At 40.6% G+C, this 23,869-nt stretch overlaps 1 protein-coding gene and 1 pseudogene across 4 annotated transcripts in view; one reads left to right on the top strand and one right to left on the bottom strand.

The window, feature by feature from the left end:
- Nucleotides 1-23,869, top strand: part of SEPTIN10 (septin 10) — a 74,002-nt gene that overhangs the window by 36,406 nt on the left and 13,727 nt on the right. For all 3 annotated transcript variants that reach the window (XM_079776963.1, XM_079776961.1, XM_079776962.1), the window contains 6 exons: nt 2-119; nt 777-972; nt 7,575-7,761; nt 12,603-12,764; nt 14,874-14,970; nt 16,507-16,675. In XM_079776963.1, the coding sequence (XP_079633089.1) occupies nt 2-119; nt 777-972; nt 7,575-7,761; nt 12,603-12,764; nt 14,874-14,970; nt 16,507-16,675 (929 nt within the window). The remainder of the gene's footprint in view (nt 1; nt 120-776; nt 973-7,574; nt 7,762-12,602; nt 12,765-14,873; nt 14,971-16,506; nt 16,676-23,869) is intronic.
- On the bottom strand, nt 2,432-7,566 carry LOC307102673 (large ribosomal subunit protein eL21-like; annotated as a pseudogene). The gene is made up of 2 exons: nt 5,113-7,566; nt 2,432-2,438 (listed from the first exon to the last, which is right to left on the bottom strand). The product of its transcript is annotated as a large ribosomal subunit protein eL21-like (transcript).

The following is a 23,869-nucleotide window of genomic DNA, read 5'->3' as shown; positions in this document are numbered from 1 at the left end:
GAAAAGAGAAAATATTCGTTCTTTAACTATGTCTGGCCATGTTGGTTTTGAGAGTTTGCCTGATCAGCTGGTCAACAGATCTATTCAGCAAGGCTTCTGTTTTAATATTCTCTGTGTTGGTAAGTGCCAGACTCTTCCTCTAAATTGTTCTCATATTCCTTGTGCTCACTTAATTCTTTATTTTTATTTATTTATTTTTACATTTTATTGATTTTTTACAGAGAGGAAGGGAGAGAGATGGAGAGTTAGAAACATCGATGAGAGAGAAACATCGATCAGCTGCCTCCTGCACACCCCTACTGGGGATGTGCCCGCAACCAAGGTACATGCCCTTGACCGGAATCAAACCTGGGACCCTTCAGTCCGCAGGCCGACGCTCTATCCACTGAGCCAAACTGGTTAGGGCTCACTTAATTCTTGTAAGCTGTGTGGTGCTCATGTTATCAGTTTGAGATCATGATCACAGATATTTTTCAGTTATTTAAATTCTATGAGTTTTCTTTTTATTTTTTTTAGCTGTACTACTTTAACTTTTTTGTTTGTTCTTTAAACATTTCAGTACTTCAACGTTCTGAGTAACTTATCTTACGTACTCATTTTTATGTTCTGCTAATGACTTAGTGGACCACCCTTAGCATATATTTCTTTCTTGGACAACTCAGCCATTGAAATATTTGAAATATTTGGGATCCTTAAAACCACTTTAAGAGTTTATAGTTCTATTTTTTTCTCATCCATCCTGTGTACCAGTGAAGATATACCTTTGTTTCTTTCAGGGGAGACTGGAATTGGAAAATCAACATTGATTGATACATTGTTTAATACTAATTTTGAAGACCATGAATCCTCACATTTTTGCCCACATGTTAGACTTAAAGCTCAGACATATGAACTTCAAGAAAGTAATGTTCGATTGAAATTGACCATTGTGAATACAGTGGGATTTGGTGACCAAATAAACAAAGAAGAGAGGTACATGTTTTCTTCTTGTAATAAAACAAATTTTTCTTAATTCAGGACATTTGCATTCTTGCCCCATGAACTATGATTTGACTTTCTACTATGGAAATCCATACCTTAGCCTCCCAGACTTTTAATTTTTTTAAACATTAAGCAATATTTTATTCTCACTAACAATTGACATTTCTATATTTGATTATCTAATTTCTTTAGAATGATTTGAATTACATTATTAAAATGTCTATTTCAGCAAAAATAGTTTTAATTATTTTCTGATACGCCAATATAGTGTATTTTAAGTGACTTGTATGTATTTTCAGGCAAGACTTATTTCAGTGAGGGGGAAAAAAAGCAATAAGTCATATAATCCTATATAATAAAGATGTAATATGCAAATGGTCGTTACGCTGTGAAGCATAACAACCGAACGCGTAATGACCGATTACATAACGACCGGGTCACGGATCAGCAGGAGGGTGGGGCAGCGAGCTACAAATGGGCGGTGGAGAGCTACAGGAGGGGGCAGGGCAGCAAGCTATGAGGGGAAGGGGGGCGGGGGACGGAGGGAGCTACAGGAGGGCAGGGCAGCAGGCTGAGAGCTACAGGAGGGTGGCAGTGAGCTCCTACAAGTGGGCAGCGGAGAGCTAGAGGGGGCAGGGCAGCAAGCTATGAGGGGAGGAGGGGGCACGGGGGGGAGCTACAGGAGGGTGGGGGAGTGGGTGGTGAGCTACTGGAGGGCGACAGCGAGCTACTGGCGCACGGATTCGTGCGCAGGGCTACTAGTGGCAAATATAAATGGCCAAATCCATGGTGCATGAATTTTTTTGTGAAATTCTAACCAAATTAGCCAGGTACCTTATTATGCATTACAGGAAAGGTTTGATAATGAAATTTCCATTTTATATTATGTCATTATTTCTCTTGTGTTATTATAAAGATTGATTATAGGTTCTGTATGAAATTTAAACTAAGAAAGGGAGAAATAGATTGGGGTAAAGCAATAACTTTTGTTCTTTTGTTTCTTTTTTGAAATGTATATATTTTCATTATTAGCAGTAATTTCCTAAAGTTTGCTTTAGAGAGAAAATATTTTGCATAATTGACTCTATGTAACTTATATTAGCCTTTTCAGCGCATTTGTGTGTGCTGCTTTAAATTTCAAAAAATGATTTGTGTGCTTTTTGGAAGAAACAGATCAGTGGCAGAGGCAAAGGCCTATGACATGCTACTTTAAATCATATTAGTTTTTAAAATAATGTTCTATATAGAGATCTTGGGCATTTTTGATGATCTCATACACTGTACCTTTTAAAAGTATTTCATTTTCTATAGAAATATCAATTTTACATATAGAAACTTTTGTAAATTCTCTGATTAATTATAATAATTTACTTCTAATATTTAGATTTTCTATGTATGTGATAGTACAATGACATTTATATTTCCAATTCTTTTTTTTCTTTTTAAATGTTTAGTTGCTGTAAAATTCACATAGAAAAAATAAAACGTACTGATTGTTTTCAGTGTACAATTCAGTTATTTTGATTAGATACAGGAGAAGGCCAGAGTCTTGAGTGCTTTTCTCATATGCACATGCACATACAGATTAGGGCTTTGCTAAAGCCAGGCCGGCCCTCTCCAGACCTGTACTGCTTTCTCTTGGTGTAGCTCCTTTTCCTAGTGTTCTTGCCTACAAATTCTAGTTACGTTAGCCTCCCCGAACTGCTGTCTGTATCTCTCCAGTCATAGAGTTGGCCAGGCTCTGTTCTCTCTTCTGTGCTATGCCCTGGAAACTTGTCTCCAGACAATAATCTGAGGAAATCGTTGTGCTCTCCTCATTTACTTCCCACCTTTGTGATCACAGTTTTATACTGCCGATTGTCCATTGTCTGAAAACCTTTGTCCATATATTTTGTCCAAGTTTCTGGCTATTTAAGGTGGGAGAGTAAATCCAGTCCCATTTACTCCATCATGTCTGAAGATGGTAGTCTTTATTTTTCTTTCATTTTAAATACCTGACTGTACTTGGTAGAATCTGCAGTATTTTATTGGATAGTCAGTGGTGATGGTGGGCATCCTTGTCTTGTGTTGACTCCAAAGGGAAAGTTATGTTTTAAGCCGTATATTATACTTGCTTACCTTTTTTTCTTTTGGTTAGAATAAGGGAGTTTCTCTATATTACAATAGTTGTGGGTGTTTTTTTAAATCATCTCTATATATAAAAGGCTAATATGCTAAGTGTCCCTCCAGCCGTTCAACCGGTCGCTATGACGCACACTGACCACCAGGGGCAGGCGCTCAACAAAAAGAAACGGCACTGTGGAACTTGTGCCAACAAAGCAACACTCGGCTTTCCCCAAGTGGGACACAGGCCCCACCATCACCCCGGAGAGATAGCCCACCAAATCACAGACAACGCTGCCGACACCCCATTGTGCAAAATGCGGCTCACAGCCCAGCCCAGCCCGGAAACGTCACTATGGGCGCCGGGTAATGACGTCATGTAGCAACGCCCGGCTTCCTCTCCCTAGCAATTAGCCTCCTTGCAGTTTATTCAGCCCAGGAACATGACTTGCTTTATAGCTAGGTAGAAACATTTTACCCTTTAACCAAATGTCTGTGAAGCGTTTTCACATGCCTCATCTCATTTGATCCTCACAGAAGTCCTGGAGTAGGTAGATAGAAGACTCGGTGGAATCCTATTTTCTTTTCATTGGCTGGAAAATGGAGATTTAGAAAGTTTAGAAACCTGACCCGACTGAAAAGCAGTAAGAAATAGTGGACCTTGAAAATGACTTCAGGTTTTCTCACTGCGCAGAATATAGTCAAACATTGCTGCAGTTAAATATTTTACCCTTTGTTCTCCCTGCATGATCTATAATATAATAATAACCTGCTTTGTGTTGATATTTACTGCTGTGTTGCTGACAGTTACCTGAAAGAGAACTTGGGGTGCTTCACTGGGCTGGAAAAAGTTTAGCTAAATCAGAAAGCAGGTCTAATTAAGTTTATTTTATACTAGAGGCCCGGTGCATGAATTTGTGCATGGGTGGGGTCCTTCAGCCTGGCCAGCGATCAGGGCGGATTGGGGCCATCTGGCCCAGTCCCGATTGGGCCAATCGGGGCTGGCCAGCCAGGGGGAGGGACTGTGGGAGGTTGACCGGGCGGGGGATTTTGTGTTTTTGTTTGTCCTGCCAGTTCTGTGTTTCTTTATTCTTTCTTGCTTGATTTCTATTCTTATAGGTGTTACTCTAGAAATTATAAAGCATAATATGTAACCTAATCAAAGTTTAAGATAAATTGATATTTCTACTTGTCCCTGATGATTCAAATAAACAATAAATTGGAATTTTGACCAGTTAAACTTCATTAACTCACCCTTCTGACTTATCATGGCATGTGTTTTATATCTCTTTTTTTTCTTAACCACACAGACATTATTATTATACTAGTGGCCCAGTGCACGAATTTGTGCACATTGAAAGGAAATTAATTAGAAGAAATATTTTAATATCGCTATTCGCCCTTTCTCTATAATAGAAGTGTCAACCAAATTCACGATCAACAATGATAGATTGAAACACACGTGGTCCCAGTGAGAGCTTTATATGTATCATGCATGCGTGAGTCAACTCAGCCTTTTATATATACATAGACTAAACTTGCTTAATTAGACCTGCTTTCTGATTTAGCTAAACTTTTTCCAGCCCAGTGAAGCATCCCAACTTCTCTTTCAGGTAATTGTCAGCAACACAGCAGTAAATATCAACACAAAGCAGATTATTATTGTAGATCACACAGGGAGAACAAAGGGTAAAATATTTAACTGCAGCAATGTTTGACTATATTCTGTGCAGTGAGAAAACCTGAAGTCATTTTCAAGGCCCACCATTTCTTACTTCTTTTCAATCAGGTCAGGTTTCTAAGCTTTCTTTTTTTTTTTTTTTTAATATATATTTTATTGATTTTTTTACAGAGAGGAAGGGAGAGGGATAGAGAGCTAGAAACATCGATGAGAGAGAAACATCGACCAGCTGCCTCCTGCACACCCCCCACCGCGGATGTGCCCTCAACCAATGTACATGCCCCTGACCGGAATCGAACCTGGGACCCCTCAGTCCGCAGACCGACGCCCTATCCACTGAGCCAAACCGGTTTCGGCTTTCTAAGCTTTCTAAATCTCCTTTTTCCGGCTCTTTTCCATTGGTTCTCACAAAGTGTGCTTCTCTGGGTGGAGCAAGCTGGTGCTTCAGTTGAACCCAGGTACCTTTCTCTTTGGCTTCCTTCTTTTTCTGATCATTTTCCTTCACACGTTTCAGGAAGCTATCTCGGCTCTTAGAGTGCTTAATATGCTCAATATGTACATTAATTCTCTTGGCAAGAATCTTGCCTTTAACTTGCTTGTTCACAATAATGCCCACTGCATGCTGGGTGACATTGTAGACTCCTCCAGTTTTGTCTTGGTAACATGTGTGGGGCCTTCCTTTGTGAACAGCGCCCATTCCCTGGATGTCCACAGCATCACCTTCCTGTAGATCTGCATGTATGTGGCCAAAGGAACAGCTCCATGTTTTCTAAAAGGCCTAGAGGACATATAGCGGGGGCCTGTCCTCTTTCCCTGTGCGTTAGTCATTTTGGCGAATTACTGGAAGATGGCAGTTCCGGCTGGAAAGAAGCGCAGGCTAATTTTTAAGTTGATAATTTTGTATGGCCCGAGAATGATGTTAAAATATCCAAATGGCCCTTGACAGAAAAAAGGTTCCCCAGCCCTGGTCTAATGTATGCTATTAAACTAATCCATTGCGTTTTATATTTTGGTTATTAATCTTTCAAGTGTGTACACTCTGTGTGGTTCATATCTGTAGGATCACTTGTTATACTTTACTATTCCCAGCACATATGTTTAAGCTGCCTTTTATTTCTGTTTCTTTTATCTCTACTTATAATTATATCTTATAATTCCAGTATATTAAAATTTTGCAGTTATTTTACTGATGTTTGTTTTTTCCTCTGGTTTTCATTCATTGTGCTTTTTATTTTCTCATGTGCTTGTTGTTTTTTATTGTAGTTGATGGCCTTTGAAAAGTTATTAGCAGAGATACTTTGAGGTCTAAGGTGAACATATCTTGCTATGAACAGATTTGTGTTTGCTTATGTTAAGCCCCTCTGGGCATTAATACTCTGAAGATCCCTAAACCTGTTTCATGGCTTGAGGTTTCCAGAATCAGAGGCAGTGTGCACCTGTGCTGCACCAGGGCCGCCTTGGGCCATAAGTTCTCAATGATGGGTGTTTTTTTCCTTTTCCTTTTATTTTTCCTACTTCATTTAGTGCCAGGCAGCCTTCCCTATAGATACTTGGGGAGAGAGTAGGAAATGTAGATCTATTCTAGTTCATTCTTACCCTGAAGGTTTAGGCTTTTAGGATCTCAGCTCAATGTGAGGAGCAGTCTCAATAGATTTCCACCTTGTATGGGTCTTGGACTTTTATTCTTCCTTCTCATCTTATAAGTTCTTCAGAGCAAAGCCCAAGAATTAGATTGACAAATGACTTCAAGACAAAACTAGCACTGATGCTTTAGTGCAGGGATTACTAAACTTTTTCTTTAAAGGGCCACATAGTAGATATTTCAAGCTTTGAAGGACATATAGTTTCTGTCTACACTACTCAACCCTTCCACTATAGTACAAAAGCAGCCAAAGTGCATTCTATATTTCAATAAAACTTTACTTATAAAAACAGGCATCAGGCTGGATTTGCCTCTGCTTACCTCTCAGTTTCCACACACTCTTCAATTTAAAAAAATGTTTTTATTAATTTTTAGAGAGAGTGGAAGGGGAAACATGAATGAGAGAGAAACATTGACCGGTTGTCTCCTGCATGCCCCCTACTGGGGATTGAGCCCGAAACCTGGGAATGTGCCCTGACTGGGAATCGAACTGGCAACCTCTCAGTGCACGGGATGGGACAATGCTCAACCCGCTGAGCCTCACCAGCCAGGTTGTATATTCTCTTCAATTTTAATAAGTCAAAATGATTAGTTCCTTACCACTTTATGAGTACTTTGATATTTTAAGAGGTGATTTTTCTATTTTAAGCCAGTATCTTTCATTTCATTAGAAGAGTGATCCTGCAATTTACTGGAAATGGAAACCTAGGGCAAACTACTATGGAATGGCATTATTATTTAACTGAGAAAAGGCTTGAGTATCAATAGCTTAATAGACAGTAAAGTAAAATTTCGTGACTTCTTCTTAAATCAGATTTGTAAGGCATGAAAATCATGAACATATTAAGGAAGGAAGGCACACACCAAGTGAAAGGATAATATCAATAACTCAGGCAAGTGTGGGAACCTTGTCAGAAAGGGGTCCATTGTATGAATGAATTGAGAATGAATCAATGTAAATTCAATATCATTTCTGTAAAACAGCTTAAAGCACTATATTTGTACGTGCATGTTTTGCACAATTTAATACTAAAGTTATCTGTTTTGCATAGATATTGAGTGTTTATTAATTGATGAAAATATGGATCTCAAACTTTAGAGTTATAGATATCTTATTAAGGTCACATGAATATGTTGTATTCAGTATTTAAATTATTATTTTTCCAGCTACCAACCAATAGTTGACTACATAGATGCTCAGTTTGAGGCCTATCTCCAAGAAGAACTGAAGATCAAGCGTTCTCTCTTTAACTACCACGATTCTCGTGTCCATGCATGCCTCTACTTCATCTCTCCAACAGGCCACTCTCTGAAGACACTGGACCTCTTAGCCATGAAGAGCCTTGACAGCAAGGTGGGTTTGGAAGAGGAATAAACTTACCCTGCTGTAATATTTATTTTTACTTATTAAAATACCTTTATGATAATATATGTATAACTTTCATTCTTTGCATTTTTAAAATATTTGCTAAATTTCAATCTTAGCTTATTTTCCAGAGAAATTTGGTTTGGAAGATGAGACGCAAAGAAAAAACATTAACATAAAACTTTAGTTCTTTTTTAAATGCTAGTAGCAGCACTTTTTAAAAAAACATATTTTTATTGAATTCAGAGAGGTAGAAACATAAATAAGAGAGAATTATTGATCAGCTGCCTCCTGCACGCCCCATACTGGGGATCGAGCCAGCAACCCTGGCATGTGCCCTTGACCGGAATCGAACCCGGTACCCTTCAGGACACAGGCCGACACTCTATCCACTGAACCAAACCGGCTAGGGCAACTTTAGTTCTTTTTTCATATTAAATTGTATGTCAGAATATGAGAATTTATTTACATTTTCTTTTAAAATGCCTATCAGTAGTCCTTTCCTTTTAATTAATCTATATATATAAAAGCCTAACATGCAAAGTGTCCCCTCAGGAGTTCGACCGACCGGGCGTTCGATCGCTCGCTATGACGTGCGCTGACCACCAGGGAATGGCACGGAACGAAGGAAGGCCCTGGCCGGCTGCCTCTAGGGACCCTACCTGTGCACGAATTTCATGCACTGGGCCTCTAGTTACTGAATAATATTCCATTGTATGGATATGTCATATTTTCTCTATCAGGTGATGGACATTGGAGTTTTGGCTACTCTGAATAATGCTGCTAATGCACACATTTTTGCGTGGTCACATAATTTTTAGTTCCCTTGGCTGTCTATCTAGGAGTGAAATTGCTAGGAGACATAGTTTATTAGTTTGTCTGCTAGAGCTGCTATAACAAAATACAACACACCGAGTGGCTGAAATAACAGAAATTTTCTCACAGTTTTGGAAGATGGCTGAAATCAAGGTGTCAGTAGGTTTGATGTCTTCTGAGTCCTCTCTCCTGGGCTTGCAAAGGCATCCACAAGTAGAAAACTAACTTTTTTCTTGCTAAAATTATTTATTTTTTATGACAAAATTTCTAGGGACTTATGTTAAAGAAAAATCGGGGTAGAGGAAAAATAGGGTGTGCACACATGACAGAAAATCCCTTTCTTCACATTTGATTAATAACACAAACTTCTATTAGAATCTTTGTGCCGTTGGTGCTTTGTAAGAGCCAGTGTGTAGATGGACAGGGTACACCCAGGACTGTTCGTTTCTCTTGTATAGTGAAATTCCTACGGCCCAGGGTCCTGGTAGAATTTAGTTTGGGAGGCTGGAGGTTTAAGATCAGGGTGCCAGCATGGCTGTGTGAGGGTCATCTTCCTGGTTGCAGGCTTCTCAATGTAGCCTCACATGGTGGAAGGGTCATTTACATTTTTTAAATGTGGAATTTATTTGACACTAATTTTACTTTATGACAAGTTCATTGACAAAGATTAAGATGTAATGTTTTATCATATATTATAGTAAATTGTGTTTTAATGTACATTATACAAAAAACACACAACTATTTTTGAATTTCTGAGCCAAGGACATATATATAAATTTAGAGATCTATAAAAAATATTATTCACAAATTAACTCACAATTTTTTTTTGTTTAAGAGGTGGTTATAGACTACTATCTTATACTAAAAAAATAACTAGAAATTTTCTGTAACCTCTAATATTATGAGAAATTCAGCTTTCATTATCCTGGCTAGTTATTTTATGAGATAGTATTCAGAAAGCAAGGTCATTCTGGGCATTACTACTTTCTATGTAGATAGAGTGGAAAGCATGAAGGCCTGCCGGTGAAGTCTTGGTGCATAGATCAATCGACGTTTCACTAGTTGCAGGCTCCTGGTTTTAGCGAAAATTTGATGAAGCTTATTTGATAGCCTGTTCATCTGACCAGACTTTGTAACCACTTAGCCAGTTATTTTTCATTATTTAGTCTGATTATATGGAAGTTCATATTTATTAATGGAACATAAAAGTAAGCATGCAACATTGTCTTAGCTAGACAGAAGCAACATGATGTAGTTTGTGTAAAGATCATGGAATTTGGTGTCAGTAAAGGCTGGTTTTAAATATTAGCTCTGTCACTTAATAGCTATATGTTCTTTGGCAAGTTATTTTAGCCCTCTGAGCCTCCGTTTCTTCGCCTCTAAAATAAAAGCTAGTGAGTTTTAAAAAGAGGTGATCTCAAGGGGCAGATGTGAAGATTAATTAAAATGGATAGTTTGTCTTTTGTTCCTAAAAGCAGAACACTCCACTGCTCACATGGAAACCTACCTTATCTTACCTTCAATGTGGAACCTGTTACTTCCCCTCCCCCTGGTATACAAATACTAATTAGGTTTATCTTTCGGTCTATGTGTGTCCTCAAGCCTATTGATGGTGATGCTGGTGGTTAGAAATGCCGAAGGTACTCCTCTGACTGTATTTATTCATGGTATGAGCTCCACAGACATCCCCCACCCGCTTACCACACCACCAGAGTCTGTGTCCTGGCTGGGCCAGTCCTTGTGGTTCTTATTATGATCTCAGGATGCAATTCGGCAAGAAACCATCAGGGAACTCAAAAGAACAAGATTTGTTACAGATCCCTGGAGGGTACATGGCACATCCAAGGACCACATAGGAGATCAGGAGAAGAGAGAAAAGAAGGGAGTACAAACCTGGAACTCTGTGTTTATTAGGGCTCAAGAATGGGGTATCTCGGGTGTTGTGGGTTTGCTCTTTATTGGTGAATGTAAAGCCTAAGAGTGGGAATTAGAGTGTGGGAAGAGAGATGTGGGTCAGTTCTTTAGGTGGCTCAGGCTATCTAAAAGGGAAACTTCATGGGTCTGGCAGCCTGGTTCCTTACTGGTGTTTTGCTAGTAGCTTTGTCGTATACCTAGCAATATATTTATTCAAGTTTGATGTCTTTGAAATGGATGCCTTGGCAATCGAAAACTTAAGGTCAGGCACTTTTATTACAGTCAAAAAGCTTAACGTTGGGCCACTTATACTGTAGCCCGCTTTCTGCACTTATTGTGGATGCAATTATGTAAGTTATTAACTTGGCATAATTTATTGAATATTTAAGTACATCATATTGAACTTTGCATCAACTTTTTATGTACTGTACTCTGACTAATTTAACATAAAAGCTATTTTTACCAACATGTTGGAAAGTTTTCTGTCATTTATTTTATGGATAGTTAGAAAAATTTTCACTTCCATATTTAAGACTAATAAATCCAAACATACCAGTAAATCAGTGTGAAATTGGAGACGAGAAAGAAATATAGGAATAGAGTAGAAATTATGATTTTTACTTTTCATTTTCATTTTGGAAATTATATTGATATCTCACTCTCTTGACACATGTGACTAGTTAGCCTGAAGTTTTTCACTAAAAACAAACTACGTAAATAAATAAATAACCAAAACCCCCAAAAACTTACACACTCCTAAATTTGTGTAGACATCCATCTTTTATTGTGACATTAATCTTACAGAATTAGCTTTTTACAAGTTTGTTGGCCTTCATGACCCCAGATCTCTTTCTCTCTGGCTGGTGATAGGACTTCAGATAATGCTGAGAAAGTTATTCCCTTGAGTTACGAACATTTTCATTTGGTCATAAAATTTCCTTCCTTTAACATCTAGGTAGGAGTCACTGCTGATGAGGCACAGGTTGGATAGATTCTTTGGGGAAAGGGAGCTGTTGAAATGAGAGGCAGAAGGAGAAACAACCTGTTTCACAATTTTGTATGGGATCAATCATCCTAATTACTTAGTGCTTAGATTATTAAGAAATAAAATATTAGTAAGTAAGCAGGCGGTTTCAACTTAATGATACATGTTACTTATTTGTGTATGATAGGACTGTAAGAGATTTTGAGAGAAGAAAATGTGAGATTTTTAAACTGAAATTCAGGTGAAAGATTAATCTAGGACAGGGGTCGGCAAGCTTTTTCGGTGAAGGGCCAGGTAGTAAACACTTCAGGCTTCTTAGGCCACAGGATCTCTGATTGTAGCATGTAAGTGTCCGTAAACAATAAGTAATGAATAGGCCTAGTTGTATTCCAGTAAGTTCCTTCCTTCTTTCCTTCCTCCCCCCTTCTCTCTCCTGTTCTTTGTCTTCCTCTTCCCTCCATCCCTCCTTCCTTCCCTCCTTCCCTCCCTGTTTCCCTTCTTCCCTCCCTCCCTCCCTTCCTTCCTTCCTTCCTCACCCAAAGATATTTTGACTATTAATTTTTAGAGTGTGGAAGGGGTGGGGAGGAGGAGGAGAGAGAGAAAGAAAGAGAGAAACATCAATGTGAGAGAGACACATCCATTGGTTGCCTCCCGTAACTCAGGTACATTCCTTTGATGGGGAATTGAACCAACGACCCTTTGGTGCGAGGGCCGATGTCATAACAGCCAGGGCAATAAGTCTTTATTTCTATAAACAGGCAATGAGCTAGAGTATAGTTTGCCCATCCCCTAATCTAGATTAAGGAAATTTCTCAGAGATTTAGTGGTTTTGAATGCAGAAACTGAAGGATTAAAAAATAAATCTTGCCCTAACCTGTTTGGGTCAGTGGATAGAGCTTCGGCCTGCGGACTGAAGGGTCCCAGGTTCGATTCCAGTCAAGGGCATGTACCTTGGCTGTGGGCACATCCCCGGTAGGGGTTGTGCAGGAGGCAGCTGATCAGTGTTTCTAACTCTCTATCCCTCTCCCTTCCTCTCTGTAAAAAAACCATAAAATATATTTTTAAAAAAATAAATCTTCAATTATGAGATTTTGTTTTGCTTTATTTTTAATAGGTGAACATTATACCAGTGATTGCCAAAGCAGATGCAATTTCTAAAACTGAATTACAGAAGTTTAAGATCAAGCTTATGAGTGAATTGGTCAGCAATGGTGTCCAGATATACCAATTCCCGACAGATGATGAAACTGTTGCTAAAATCAATGCTTCAATGAATGTGAGCTCCTAACTGAATATTACATCTGTTTTACATGTGAAAAAAGTAACTTATAGATAACATTGCTACTAACATATTTTCACTTATGTTTTCCAAAAAGACTCTAAAGGTGAATTTTCAAAAAGTCTAGTATAGGAAAATGTTTTGTTTTCTGGAGTTGAAAAAAGTATAACAAGCCTATATTTTTTAACATATTTTCTTTCTTCCATATTTTCATGTAAATCAAATGATACATTGTGAGACTGGGATACTCCTTTTGTGGAACCATACTTAAAGATACCTTAAAGATACCTTAATTGCCTTAAAGATACCTTTCGACTCTGTCTTTAAAAACAGAAGACTTGATAGTTTCCTTTGGATACTTCAGAATCTTAAAATCTTTAAGGAGATCTTTCTGATCTGGTGTTTAAGCTCATTCTCTCTTATAGTGTCACAAGTACATAATCTATCTAGTAAAGAGGGAATATGCTAATTGACCCTCACACCGTCGCAAAGATGGCCGCATACACAGCCAATAAGGAGGGAATATGCTAATTGACTGGCCCGCCCTCAAAGATGGCGGCACCCACAGCCACAAGATGGAGACACCCAGTCCCCTCAGCCCCGCCGGGGCACCTGCCTCCAGAGTCCCCCAGTCCCCTCAACCCCTCAGCCCCCCAGGGCCGGCCCGAGGTGCAGGCAAGCCTAGGATGGCGGCTGCCCAGCAGCCCAGGGCCACCCGAGGCTTGCGCTGCCGACAGTGGCGGCAGCAGCAGAGGTGTGATGGGGCATCGCCTTTCCCTGATTGCTGGGTCACCTCCTGCCCCTGAGGGCTCCTGGACTGTGAGAGGGGGCAGGCAGGGCTGAGGGACCCCAGCTCTAGAGCATGAATTTTCATGCACTGGGCCTCTAGTAACATTCGTATAACCTTTAGTTTACTATAATTGAAGACAGATAAGTTATTTATATTACTTTCTTCAGGCTTCCAAATCTTTTAAAATATCGGCTTATATTTTGAAGGATCATGGGTTTTGGAGTTGGACAGATTTAACCATATATTCTTGTGGAAGTTATTAACCTCCCCTCCCCTAAGACTATTAACTTACCTATAAAGTGGGATTAATAATACCTATCTTAAGGGTTGTTAAGAGGATACACTTTTATGCACTGCCAACATCTTGACATTCAATAACTGTTCATTCCATTTCTCTTTTTTCCCTTTTCTGATTTTTCATACTCCCATTTATTTTACGATACTTAAAACTAAATATATAAAAAACCTGATGAATTTAAATGACATATAAATGTAAGTGATCTTAATCCTTATGTGTCATATTATCTCTACATCTAATTTTATTTCTATGTCCATCTGGAATAACTTTTTAGAAAGACACAATTAAGAGACTAATAATGTCAGTGATTAAATATTTAACATAATACTTAATATTTTTTACATCTGTCTTTTCCCCTATATTAATCCTTAACTTTAGACAGACCAGTCTGCTCATTGACTCTAAATCTACCTTTTGTATGTTTGCTCAACATTTTCTCCTTACCACCCTGGCCAGTGTGGCTCAGTTGATTGGGCATCATCCCGTGCACCAGGAGGTTGCCAGTTTAATTCCTGGTCAAGGGCACATGCCCGGATTGCGGGCTCAATCCCCAGTAGGGAGGCTTGCAGGAGGCAGCTGATAGATGTTGCACTCTCACATGGATGTTTGTTTTTTTTCTGTCTCTCACCCTTTTCCTTCCTTTCTCTCTAAAAAGCAGTACACTATTCTTCAAATAAGTTTGTTTTTCTCCTTACTTAAGCTAGTTTTCCAGTCTGCTCGATTCATCTTTAGTTTGGGTTGTATCTTCTTGCTCATAGTAATCTCTCATTTCTCTAAATTTCAGAAACATTTTCTGTATTTAGCATTAATTTGGGATGTAAATATTATTTTATATTAATAGTATATATCTGTGCGCACACTAAATATATATATGGTCAAGTTTTAAAATCTGAAGCATAGTAGATTATTTGATTTTAATAAATTTGCTATCTAATTAATTTTATGTTATTTTTATAAAACTGTTTTAGTATTTATCACACTGGTATGAAATGTAGTTGATAATGTGGCTTCTTTCCAGGGACATTTGCCATTTGCTGTTGTAGGAAGTATGGATGAGGTAAAAGTTGGAAATAAGCTGGTCAAAGCTCGCCAGTACCCTTGGGGTGTTGTACAAGGTAAATGAGATAAACAATGACTAGAAATATTTATGTTACCCAATAGTCTCAAAGTTGCGTTTAATGCATTCTTTAAAGTGATGTTTATTGATTTTTTAACATTTTTATTGATTTCAGAGAGGAAGGGAGAGGGAGAGATAGATAGAAACATCAGTGATGAGAGAGAATCATTTATTAGCTGCCTCCTGCATGCACCACACTGGGGATCGAGCCCACAGCCTGGGCATGTGCCCTAACCAGGAATCAAACTGACTTTCTGGTTTATAGATCAACACTTAAGCACTGAGCCATGTGGGCTGGATAAAGTGATGCTTATTTTTTGTTGACTCATTGTTAGCCAGGTCTGTAGAGGCCAGGCAGAGCATCCCCATTGCCTGCTCAGATGCACCAAGACATGCAGAAGGTGGGACACACTGGTCAGGCACTTTGAACAAAAATTTGAGTGTAAATAACAGTGTGTAAACATGATACATAAACTAATTATCAGATAATTCTAGGGTATAATAAGCTATCTTACAAATTTACATATTTTTTACTACAAAGTATTGCCAACTATTTCCAAAATAAACCAGTCAGCCAACTAAAAAAATGTTAGGATTTATTTAGCATTATAATGAGTAAGTAATTAGAACTATTTGGTTCATTTACTTGTAATGGTAATTGCTAGTACTGATTTCCCAATGCTTTTTATTAAACTGACAAATTTTATAATGAATTTAAATACTGAAAATTAAACATTTTTAATGTATAAAAATATTAAAAAACAGTTGTACTTAAACAGTAACATACTTATTTGTGGTTTTCTGGTCACTATAAACATAGGGGGAACATTTAAGTTTATTAACTGTCTAACACAAGATTGTAAATGTGGCATTTGTATCAAAAGAATTTGATAGTATGCACAGATGGGATTCTTGAGTATGCAGACTTTACTACTTTGAAGTGAAATAATGTTACTTCTTTTTTAAAATATATTTTTATTGATTTCAGAGAGGAAGGGAGAGGGAGAGAGAGATAGAAACATCAATGATGAAGAAAGAATCATTGACTGGCTGCCTCATGCATGCCCCTTACTGAGGATCGAGCCTACAACCCGGGCATGTGCCCTTGACCAGAATCGAACCCAGGACCCTTCAGGACACAGGCTGACACTCTATCCACTGAGCCAAACCAGCTAGGGCTGATGTTACATTATTTTTTAAGCACTATGTGAAGTATCCTGAAGATGTTTTTAAACTGTTAGCACTATATTAGTGAAATAACTGGAGCACGTGATAACACAATATAGGACATTTCTTTCCTATTTTCTGTTTATCCATTGGCTACTAAATTTAAAGCAAATCTTCTGGCCATCAGATTAATGTTGCCTATAATTCTTATGCAAGAGTTTCTTCCTTGGTTACTTATACAGATGTCAGACTTATCATTTCCCTGTTTGTTATTTCAGATATTTTCATTTAATCATTCATTCAACAAACACTAATTGTGTGTCAGTAATTAAAAACTGGTGTTGCTGTTTCTCGTTTTTCTGGCTAGTGGAAAATGAAAACCACTGTGACTTTGTAAAGCTTCGGGAAATGCTCATTTGTACAAACATGGAGGATCTGCGAGAACAGACCCATACGAGGCACTATGAACTGTACAGGCGTTGCAAACTGGAGGAAATGGGCTTTACTGATGTGGGCCCAGAGAATAAGCCTCTCAGGTAAGCGGGGATTATACTTTTTTATTTATCCAGAAGGATGGAAAAAGTCTTTTCCAGAAATCTCCCAATATGAAGTAGAACCATTTGATAGTGATTAATTATTGTGCTTTTAGGTCACTTAAAGCCTTCTTGTTTTTAAGGGTTTCTAAGTCCTCACATAAAAGGAAGAACATATGGCAAAAGCTTACTATTTCAGTATGTGCTGAAATGAATAACTAATTTGGTTTTGATTTTTACTTATCTGAAAAAAAATGAAAGCATATTTACTTATTATTATAAAGGAAAGTTGAAATGGGAATCATATTAAATAAATTTAAAAACTTGGTTTTTATCCTGATGAATGTTTTAGAATGACTTAAATTTAGGGAAATATAAAGAAAGAATGAAAGTACTTATAGGGAGTCAGAAATTAGACTGTGTCTTAAATATTGCAATATACTTACAAGAATTTTAGAACCTGATGACCTTCTTATGATGAACATTAAATGTAATTTTTTTATGCTGCTGCTGCATTCCATTTTTTTAAAGATATGTAAACATGAAACTCTAATCGTTAATACACTAAGTCAGATTTGACAAGAGTATTCCAGAAGGAAAGCATGAAATCTTTAAACTATTTTAAACTCTGTTATAAAACTTAGGACTTCTTCTCCTTTTGATTATTTGTATTTCAGTCATTTTTCTGGCTATTAGAAATTGCACCATAGTAAACAAAAGGAAGGAAGAGGAGAAATTAAATTGATGCTGCTATTGCAAATGACTTTTGGGGAGATTTAATAAATGACATTAAATTTTTAAATTTTTTTCAATCTATGGATTTAATTAGTGTTTTAGTTCTTAGGAGCATTTTATGTACTTAATACCTCATCACCTATTCAGGAATGCTATACTTTCAGTTCTGAGCCAGTTCTGGTAAAATGATTACGTTCTCTATTGAAGATAAGTCACCTAGAGTTGATTCCTCTAATGTTTCCCAAAGAAGGCTTCATCTTTCATTCTTTCAAGTCTCAAGGTCAATTCAGAGGTCTCTGTGTGCAATAGTGAGACATGGATCCTGAGTGAGAGCAAGTAGGACAGCCTTGAAGGACTCCGAGCATCGGGATTCAGGTTGCCTGGTGGATGGGTCATCGGTCACCTGTGGATGACTAAGGGATACAGATTCAGAATTTCTAGGGATGGAGCCCAAGAATCTGCATTTAAAGTAATATTCTAAGTTCAGTCATTTAGCAGATACTTAACTGTTTGCTGTCTGCCCAGCATGATGCTAGTCACTGGGCATGTAAGCACTGTGGGATTAAACCGAGACCCTACCCTTGTAGAGCTTCTGAGGTGGGAGTGGGAGGAAGATACTCTGGCCCTGTGTGGAAAAGAGAATGTGGGATGTGCTCAGAAGTGGAAGTGAGGAAACCAAATTAGGAGTGCACTGTAGTATTCCAGGCATGAGAAGTAGAGGCTTGGATTAGGGGAGTGGAGTAGAGGTTGTCAGAAGCATACTTAGGATATGTGATTTGAAGGTAAAGTTAATAGGACTCACTGATGGTTGGACATAGGACTTAAAGGAAGGAGAGGAATTGAGGATGACTCTAGTCACCAATTGTGACCTAAGAAACTGGATTCATGGTGGTGATGTTTATTGATATGAGCAAGATTGGGGAAGGGTTAGATTTTGGGTGTTGTGTGTGGTAATTGAGAGATTTGGGACATGTTAAATTTAAGTTGCTTATTAAATATTTAGGTGAAGAGTTTGAGTAGGAACTTGGGAAGAAGTTACTTTGGGATTCAACAGTGAATAATACTGTGTAAAATTATAAGTATTTTTAAAGTGTCTACTATTTACAAGGCTGTGGACTAAGTGCTGGAGATATACTGATGATGATCACATGGTCCTGACCGTCTTGTAGTTTATGTTCTTGTAGGGGTGGACAAAATCAACTAATTGCACAACAAATCCCAGTTGTGAAATGTGCACTAAACGACAGACAGTGTATATTGAGGGGAGGGTGTCCTGGTTTAATTCAGAAATTTAGGGAAGACTTCCTTGAGGCAATTACTGTTTTGAACTATAATAACATGGGGGAAACAGAGCAAGACGTGTAAAGATCTGAAGGCAGAGAGCAAATGGCCTCCGGAAAGGCGACAGTGGGGATGGCATAAGATTGAGAGGACAGACAGGCAGGAGTAAGACCATGGAGGCTCTGGGGAGGATTTTGGTCTTTGTCCTAAGGGAAAGGCAAAGTCATTGAAGGAGTGATATCATGTTTGCATTTAAAAAATCACTGTTAGCTGTAATGTAAGGAAGGTATTAAAGGAGTGTACAATGATGCTTAGGAGAGACGAGTTAGGAGATGTGGGTGGGACTAAAGAAACAGCAATGAAATTAGAACTGGTTGCGTTTGAAAAATAACTAAAAGATGAAACTGAAAGAACTAAGTGATTGTTTAGCTCTCTACACTAATAAAAGAGAAAGATGCAAATTGACCATACCTTCACGACATCCACCAGCCAATCAGGAGTGCGTATGCAAATTAACCCAACAAAGATGGTGGGTTAATTTGCAGGCGCCAAGCGGCCGGGGGCGGGATGCTTGTGTCATCACCATGGCGATGACACAGGCCTTCCGCACCACCCCAGCCGCTCCGGGCCTCTGGGCAGCGTGGGAAGGCGGAAAGGCGGCTCCAGGCCAGAGTGAAGGTGGAAAGGCAGCTCCAGATGGAGCGAAGGCGGTGCCAGCAGCCAGGGGAAGGAAGGCCCATTCTTGCATGAATCTTCGTGCATCAGGCCTCTAGTAATAAGATAAAAAGGTAGGGGATGCCAGAGGATGCTAGAGGAAGACTTCTAGTCTCCTGTATTTATGGTTTCGTTGGCTAGTTAGATCTTTGTACCATTCATCATGCTAGGTGTCTCTGGAGGAAAAGTAACTTTTTTGGAGGGGTGGGAGGACAGCAGTAACTAGCATGATGGAAATCATAAGCTGAGTTTTGTACCTGTTGGCTTTATTTCTTTTTTATTTTTCTATTTTTTTATTTTTATTGATTTCAGAGAGGAAAGGAGAGGGAGAGAGAGATGGAAACATCATTGATAAGAGAGAATCATTAATCAGCTGCCTCCTGCACGTCCCCTACTGGGGATCGAGCCCGCAACCCAGGCATGTGCCCTTGACCGGAATCGAACCCGGGACCTTTCAGTCTGCAGGCCAACGCTCTCTCCACTGAGCCAAACCGGCTAGGGCTGTACCTGTTGACTTTAATTTTCCTCTGAAACATCCAAGTGACAATGTCAAATGGCACTTTGGATATTTATTTGGAGCTCAGAGGAGAGGGCTGGACCAAAGAAATTAGCTTAAGATGGTTAATTGAATATATGAGTATGGATGAGATTACTTGGAAAGGGAAGTACATCTGAAAAGAAAGGTGCCTTGGAAACAGCCTTGAGTTTCTCTAATATTTGTCAGCTGGAGAGGCAGAAGAGATTGAGAAGCCTTGGGTAGAGGAAGGAGGGAAACTAGCAAGTGAAGAGGGTCTCAAGAAAAAAGAAGAGGTCAGCTATGTTGAAGTTGAGGATCAGATTTTTGCTGTGGAAGTACAGCAGTGCAGTACAATCTAGTTGCTTCCTTTCCAGTTCTTTGAAAATAATGGAGATCACTTCATCCAAAACAAAAAGAGCAATAGTTGGAAGACTACATAGGCCAAGACCTATAGATTCAAAGGGAATGTTTAGAACAGTGGTTCCCAACATGGGGCACACGCCCCATAGGGGGACAATTTGAGTTTTAAGAGGGCAATTTGAGAATGTGTTATTAACAGTGAATTTTTTGCATTTCTTATGGTTCTAGGGGCCTCATATACAGTATATAAATATATATTGTGACATATTTATGCATTTCAGTTCTCTATTATATGTTTTGAAACTTTATTTGCTATTTTTTCATATATCTTCATTTTAAAAAAATAATTTTTTAGTGATTTCTTCCTCAGTACTGCAACTCTCCTTTTGTTCTTTTATTTTTCTCTTTCATGGATGCCATGTTCTTTGGAAACTTGTTTAGACCAAGTTAATGGCCTTTTAGGCTTCCTCCACGTGAATAGGAGTTCACTCTTTGAATAAGAATTATATGTCACGGGCTGAGGGGGGGAGGTCAGGATTTTAGAGAAGCTTAGGTGGGGCATGGTCAATAAAAGGTTGGGAACCACTGGTTTAGAACCAATAGGAACCAGTTTTATTCTAGTGCTGGGAGCGGAATGAATGAACTGAAACCATTTCCAGCCTTTTTATTCTCTGCTCAACAATCAATACCACAGGGATGGGCTATGAGGTGCTCAGTAGGCCCAGTTTGACATGCACACATGTTTTGGCTTAGGTTGGGATGAACCTGATTAATTGTCCTGCCAGACTATATCCCATGGCGGAGAGGTAGCACTCCAAAAGGGAATCAGAGTAGTAATACCAAAAGGAGATAGGCAGCCCAGCTAGTGTGGCTTAGTGGTTGATCGTGGACCCATAAACCAGGAGGTCACAGTTCAATTCCCCATCAGGGCACATGTTCACGTTGAGGGCTTGATCTCCAGTAAGGGGTATGCAGGAGGCAGTTGATCAATGTTTCTCTCTCATCATTGATGTTTCTGTCTCTCCCTCTCTCTTCCTCTCTGAAATCAATAAAAACACTTTATTTAAAAAGGAGATAGGCAGGTGGTGGGCAGTCAGAGTCAATGACTGCTCAGACCATTTCTTGAGCATTTGTCAGTTTGGGATGTATCTGCTTATTAACCAGATGAAGAATGGAGAAATGGGAAAGGGGGTTTCTTCAAAGGCCAGGTTACACAGATTGGGTACAGAGCAGTGAGTGTAGGTTGCTTGCAGAGGACAAGCAAGAAAAATAGAGAACTAGATATCAGTGTAAGGGAGGCTCTGCCCTTTTCATGCCTGCTGTCCTTAAGACAGAAGGCATCTTCCTACTGGATTTCTCGGGTCAGGGGCAGCAGAATGTCTCTTCTCACTTGTGGATAAATTATTTGATATAGCTTCCATAGTTAATTATAGCCTGATGTCTCAGGAAGGTATTACTTTTGTACTTTGAAGAAGTTACATTCTATTTTCTGGGGAATCTTTCCCATTTAATTTGGGGTGTACATAACAATCCTACATAATAAAAAACTAACATGCAAATTGTCCCCTTGCTGTGACTAACGTGCACTGACCACCGGGGACGGCATGGTACCTGGCAGGCATCAGCAACGCGGCACTGGCAGCGGGTGGCAGTGGAGGCGCTGCAGGCCCCGATGGGCCCTGACAAGAGTGGGAACCTGGCGGGATGGTAGAGCAGGTGAGCAGGCAGCACCAGGCTAAGGCAGGTGCAAGTGCAAGCCTGATCGCCCCACCGATCGCCCTGCAGATGGCAAACAGCGGTGGTGGCGGGTGGCGGGGCCACTGCCCGGTGCCCAGGTGCTGAGAGAGCCGGGCAGGGGGCCCGGCCCAGACCAATTGCCCCGCAGATGGTGACCAGCGGCTGGCAGGCCCTGATCGCCCTATCTGGGCCGGGCCCCAGGCTGGGACAGGAAACTGGGGATGAGTGGTGGCGACCAACCTCCCGCGGCGCCCGGGCAAGGGGCTGCAGCCTCCAGGACTTCAGGGGCTGATCTGGCTCCCTGTGGCTTTGCGCCAGAGCCAGTCTGCGAGGCCGGCAGGGAGAGAGCGTGCTGTCCACCAGAGGCCCACGCTGCACCCTGGCCCGCGGCATCTGGCTGCGTTCACCACATCTCCACATGGGGACTCAGGCGCCATGACTCAGGCAGAGGGGGCCGCATGGAGGTCTGGGGGCCCAGGTGATGCCCAGAGCCCAGAGGTCAGCTGGGACCTGCCCTTCCACGCCAGACGCTCGTGCTTCGATTGCCAGTCAAGCCTGGGGATTACACCCATGCACGAATTTCATGCACCAGGCCTCTAGTAGTCACTATAATTTGGTTGGCATGTAAGTCTGTCCCTTAATATTACCTATAATAATAAAAGCATAATATGCTAATTAGACTGGACAGCCAAACGACCATCCGGACGTCCTTCCGGATGAAACCGCCGTGGCAGGGGCCGAGGAAAGGCAGTTAGGGGCAATCAAGCAGGCAGGCGAGCAGTTAGAGGCGATCAGGCAGGCAGAGTGGTTAGGGGCAATCAAGCAGGCAGCCAAGCCATTAGGGGCGATCAGGCAGGCAGGCAGGCAGGTGAGCCATTAGGAGCCAGCTGTCCAAGATTGTGAGAGGGATGTCTGACTGCCGGTTTAGGCCCGGGGATCAGGTCTAAACCGGCAGTCAGACATCCCCCAAGGGGTCCCGGATTGTGAGAGGGTGCAGGCCGGGCTGAGGGACCCTGCCCCCCCCCACCCGCCCGTGCACAAATTTCATGCACCAGGCCTTTAGTCCTATATAATAAGAGCCTAATATGCTAAGTGTCTGGTCGTCAGGTGACCAGTCGACTGTTCAACAAATCAAAGCATAATCTATACTAATAAAAGCCTAGGTGGCCCTCGTGCCCTCATGTCATCACAAAATGGCCGCCCCATGTCGTCACAAGATGGCGGCCACAAGATGGTCACCCCCATGTCATCACAAGATGGCCGGCAGGGGAGGGCAGTTGGGAGTGACCAGGCCTACAGGGAAGGGCAGTTAGGGGCAACAGGGCTGTCAGGGGAGGGCAGTTAGGGGCAACCAGACCTATAGGGGAGGGCAGTTGGGGGCGACCAGGCCAGCAGGGGAGCAGTTAGGCATCAATCAGGCCGGCAGGGGAGCGGTTAGGGGGCGATCATGTTGGTAGGCAGAAGCACTTTGGGGCAATCAGGCAGGCAGGCAGGCAGGCAGGCAAGTGACTAGGAGCCAGCAGTCCTGGATTATGAGAGGGATGTCCGACTGCCGATTTAGGCCCTAATCCGACAGTTGGACATCCCCAGAGGAGTCCCAGATTAGAGAGGGTGCAGGCTGGGCTGAGGGACACCCTCCCAGTTCAAGAATTTTGTGCACCTGGTGTCTAGTATGCTAATGATATGTTAAGGCCGCTCAACCACTCGCTATGACGTGCACTGACCACCAGGGGGCTGACAGCCAACTGGTCGACCAGTCACTATGATGTGCAATTACTATGGAGGGGGCAGACGCTCTGACCGGTAGGTTAGCTTGCTGCTGGGGTCTGGCCAATCAGGACTGAGCGATATGG

This window comes from Cnephaeus nilssonii, assembly GCF_951640355.1.
Source record: "Cnephaeus nilssonii genome assembly, chromosome: 7".
NCBI classification, from domain to species: domain Eukaryota; kingdom Metazoa; phylum Chordata; class Mammalia; order Chiroptera; family Vespertilionidae; genus Cnephaeus; species Cnephaeus nilssonii.
Note: the sequence above shows the minus strand (reverse complement) of the source record. Positions and strands in the feature narration are given on the sequence as shown.